The 4,171-nt window shown below is 50.0% G+C and overlaps 1 protein-coding gene across 2 annotated transcripts in view; it reads left to right on the top strand.

Moving 5' to 3' along the window:
* The first annotated feature begins 412 nt into the window (after nt 1-412).
* The window catches only part of OPHN1 (oligophrenin 1), a 392,827-nt gene continuing 389,068 nt past the window's right edge, over nt 413-4,171 (top strand). For both annotated transcript variants that reach the window (XM_032757108.2, XM_032757106.2), the window contains exons 1-2: nt 413-849; nt 993-1,150. In XM_032757108.2, the coding sequence (XP_032612999.1) occupies nt 997-1,150 (154 nt within the window). In that variant the 5' untranslated portion in view covers nt 413-849; nt 993-996. The remainder of the gene's footprint in view (nt 850-992; nt 1,151-4,171) is intronic.

The raw sequence follows: 4,171 nt of genomic DNA, 5'->3' as shown, positions 1-4,171 counted from the left end.
CGGTCCCTGCTCAGGAGCCTGCGGCAGGCTGGGAATGCCGTTCTGGGAGAGCAGCCTCCCAGGCGGGGTGGTGGGGAGACTGCAGGGAGGAGTCTTGGGGAGTGCAAACGGAAAGACTACATCTCCCAGGCCGCCACGCTTTCCAGCTGGAGTCCTAGGGCGCTGACTGCTCCCCAGTTTCCGTAGGGAAGCGCTGGGCCACCGCGGCTATTGTGCGTCGCGCTCTCGCCCTCCTCTTCCCGCTGCAGTGTCTATGGAGCGAGGCTACGTTTCATTGCCGCCCCGGCTTAACCCTTCCGGCGCCTAATAGGACGGCCGGCCGGCCGGCTCCCTTGCGCCAGGAAGGAGTCTTAGCAGCCAGCGGGCCCTGGTCAGGAAACTCTAAGGTACAAGGAAAACAGTTGAGGAAGGAACCAGAGCGCTCCGGTTTGGTCCTCGGGCTTCGCTGGGGCGGGGCGCAGGCGTTGGCTTTAAGAAAGGGGAGGGGACAGTGCAATCCGGGTTGCCCGCGGAGTTCGGCGAAGGAAGTCTTCCGCTCGCTCGGGAGCGAGGATCCTGTAGAGAGGCTGTTCCCAGCTCCAGCTCTAACCTCGCCTACACCCTGGGCGGGCCCAAGTGTCACGTTTGCAATTGCTCAGGAAGGATCCGGCCCGTCTCCGGAGGCAAGTCGAGCTGCGGTTTTTGCTGCTTATCTGGGGAGGCGATGCCTAAGGGGCATGCTGCTTGCTAGGCAGCACCCTTCCGGGATCCGACTGCGATAGTTAGCTCTCCCTGGCCCTGAAGCCATCGCCGGGGCGCCTGTTCTCTGTCCGGACCAGCCAGCGCTCCCCAGGAGTCTCATTGAAACAGGTACCTGTCCTCCAAAGGGACGGAGGCTACGAGCTTCCTTAAGCAGGTCGCGCGCTCAGTCCGTCCCCTCTACTTCCTCTACTGTGCCATTGATGCTCTCGGTCTTTGTGTCTTCCCTCTTTCCCCCTACTCCCGGCCATCAGAACCATGGGTCATCCCCCGCTGGAGTTCAGCGACTGCTACCTGGACAGCCCCGATTTCCGCGAGAGGCTCAAGTGTTATGAGCAGGAACTGGAGAGGACCAACAAATTCATCAAAGACGTAATCAAAGACGGCAACGCGCTTATCAGCGCTATGAGAAGTAAGTGCAAGGCTTCGATGAGCTGTTTCTCTGAGCTGATATGTCTGGCCTTTAAGCCTTCCCACACCACCAGGGGAAGGGAGATTGCAGGGTGACTCCCAGCCCAGATCTCTGAGGCGAATGGGTTTCCCACACTTGGGGAGTGGAGATAGTAGGAGTGGAAAGTGGTGGATACAACCAGAACTTTGGGCCTTTCCCTTTAGTGGTTTTGACCTTATAAGACATGATCTGTAGCTGTGCCAGGGACCCTCTTGCTCAGCAATTACCCTTACTTGGCAGATGATTGTTCTTAAGGGACAATCTGCCGTACTGTTAGACATATTCAGCACCCCTGTCTGGGGCAAAGTGACATCCAAGTTGACCAAGGAACTGCCCCAGCACCTCCTAAACAATTGGGGATTAAGGTCAGCAGCTTGAATAATAATTTTGTCCTGGTCTCTGGTTGCTACAGGTAAGTGGGGGGTGGGGGGGGCAGTAAAAATTTCGCCATGACAAGTTATTTTTTAAGGAAAGCACCTTTGCCCAGTGAATTATTTTCTTTATCACACTGAGCTATGGTTTAGGTCAAGGTTAGTCTAAGTTCAGGATTATTGGATGGCTTCACATGCCACTGAATTCTGCTTGAGTGTGGAACAAAGAGCTGCCTACTTACTCCCTGCTACAAGGGGCCCAGCCCCCAGGGAGTAAAATAGGGATAGGGTTGGGGGCTGCTGGGCTGAAGGAACTTCACCTAGCTTGGCTTTTCCAGTGCTCACAGCTGACTCAGCTGTGGGAAGCTCTCTCCTTCCCCCATTGTGTGTGGAAGTTTTCTTTCTGCTGGTTGGCAAGAGGCTTGGAGTAAAAGAAAGAATAATAAACATCCCCAACGAGAGTGCAGGCAAGCCAACCCTTTATGCCACAGCATATACCCAGAAGAATGGAGGGTAATGATTGGGTGGAGTGATAATTAGTTTTTTCTCTTGGCTGAAAGGTGATTGTGAAAAATAAAGTCAGAGTCATTGGCGAGTATGTCCTATATGGTTATAACTTTGTTTTGAGTGAATTTATCACCAAATACAGGGTCTAGGACCAGTGTGGCAACCTTCTTAGGCGGATGCAGTCAACCAAGAGCAGGGAGAAAGAAAGATTTGAAAGTGGTAGTGCGAGGCCGGGCGAGGTGGCTCATGCCTGTAATCCCAGCACTTTGGGAGGCCGAGGCTGGTGGATCACCTGAGTTCAGGAGTTCGAGACCAGCCTGGCTAACATGGTGAAACCCTGTCTCTACCAAAAATACAAAAAAAAAAAAAATAATTAGCTGGGCATGGTGGCAGGCACCTGTAATTCCAGCTACTCAGGAGGCTGAGGCAGGAGAATCACTTGAACCCAGGAGGTGGAGGTTGCAGTGAGCCGAGACCATGCCATTGCACTACAGCCTGGGCAACAAGAGTGAAACTCCATCTCAAAAAAAGAAAAGAAAGTGGTAGTGTGTTGGTAACTGCTGCCAGCTGGTATTTCTTGTGCAGCCCTTCTGATTTGCCCTGTGGCGTCTGTGCTTTTCCTGCACATGCTCTCTGCCCACTTTTGGTCAGAATATGTACACTGTCGAAGTTCCTGCAGGTCATTTGATTGTGTTTGATCTTTTAATGGTTTGTCTTATTGTGGCCTGACCAAGAGTAAACTCCTAGTAGTATCTGAAATGCTGATCCTTAAGAGGTTAAGGATATATGCAGGTTGTGCTACATAAGTAGAAAGGTGAGAGTTCACGGAAAGGAAAAGGAGGAATGTTTCAGCTTTGTTTTGTTTTGTTTACATATTACAGTAGACCGCTTGGTGCTGTATCCACAGTAAAACGAATCTCATCATAAGCCCTAGGAACGGAATGGCTTTGTGAAGTGGATGGTAACTAAAAGCGTGCTAAAAATCACCAGCTAAGGCATATCAGGGAGATTAAAATTTGTAAGAAAAAAAGCAGTTCAATAAAACATGGTGGAAGGGCAAAAGTTTCATAAGCTAGGGGCAAGTAAAGGTTTTTATTCTTTCCTTTTCTTTCTTTTTTTTTTTTCGATTTTTGTTTTCGAAATGAAGTCTCGCTTTGTCGCCCAGGCTGGAGTGCAGTGGCATGATCTCAGCTCACTGCAGCCTGGATCTCCTGGGTTCAAACAATCCTTCTGCCTCATCCTCCCCAGTAGCTAGGACTATAGGCATGTGCCACTGCGCCCGGCTAATTTTTGTATTTTTTGGTAGAGACGGGGTTTCACCACGTTAGCCAGGCTGGTCTTGAACTCCTGACCTCAGGTAATCCACCCACCTTGGCCTCCCAAAGTGCTGGGATTGCAGGGATGAGCCACCGTGCCCGGCCTCTTTCCTTCTTTTCTAAGACTCAGAGTGGTAAGAGTCAACAATTAAGCAGATCTAAAATTTTGCATATGAGCAGAAGATCCAAGAGATATTCTAGATCAGGGGCTCCTTGAAATTTGTGGTAGTTTTCTGTTTCTGAGTATACACAGAAAGCCAAAAATAGGACAGGTAGAAAATAAAACCCAGCAGCTAACCCATTCTCCATTTCTTTCCATTCAATTGCATGGATTCTAAAAGTCTGATTAGCTAGAGGCAAAGGTAGGATGTTTCCTACTGTCTTGACCACAGTGATGTTTATACTCCCACTCTCCTTCCTCACACTGTGCCAGCGGAGAGACTTTCTGAAAGTAGGTAGGGTGGAAGCAAAACAAAGTTATGTTCTTGCTCTGTGTTGAGGAAAAAGGAAAAAGGAACATTGGAATCGGAGTTAGAAGACCAGGATTATGTTCTTGGCTTCTCCATCTTGGGATCTAACACAAATCACTTTTTTTTTTTTCGAGACAGAGTCTTGCGTTGTCACCCAGGCTAGAGTGCAGTGGCATGATTGCGGTTCACTACAGCCATCGCCCCTTGGGTTCAAGTGATCCTCGTGTCTTAGCCTCCTGAGTAGCTGGGACTACAGGCACATACCACCAGATCTGGCTAGTTTTTTGTATTTTTAGTAGAGACGGGGTTTCACCGTGT

Source organism: Hylobates moloch, unplaced genomic scaffold (assembly GCF_009828535.3).
Source record: "Hylobates moloch isolate HMO894 unplaced genomic scaffold, HMol_V3 SCAFFOLD_7, whole genome shotgun sequence".
Taxonomy (NCBI): Eukaryota; Metazoa; Chordata; class Mammalia; order Primates; family Hylobatidae; genus Hylobates; species Hylobates moloch.
Note: the sequence above shows the minus strand (reverse complement) of the source record. Positions and strands in the feature narration are given on the sequence as shown.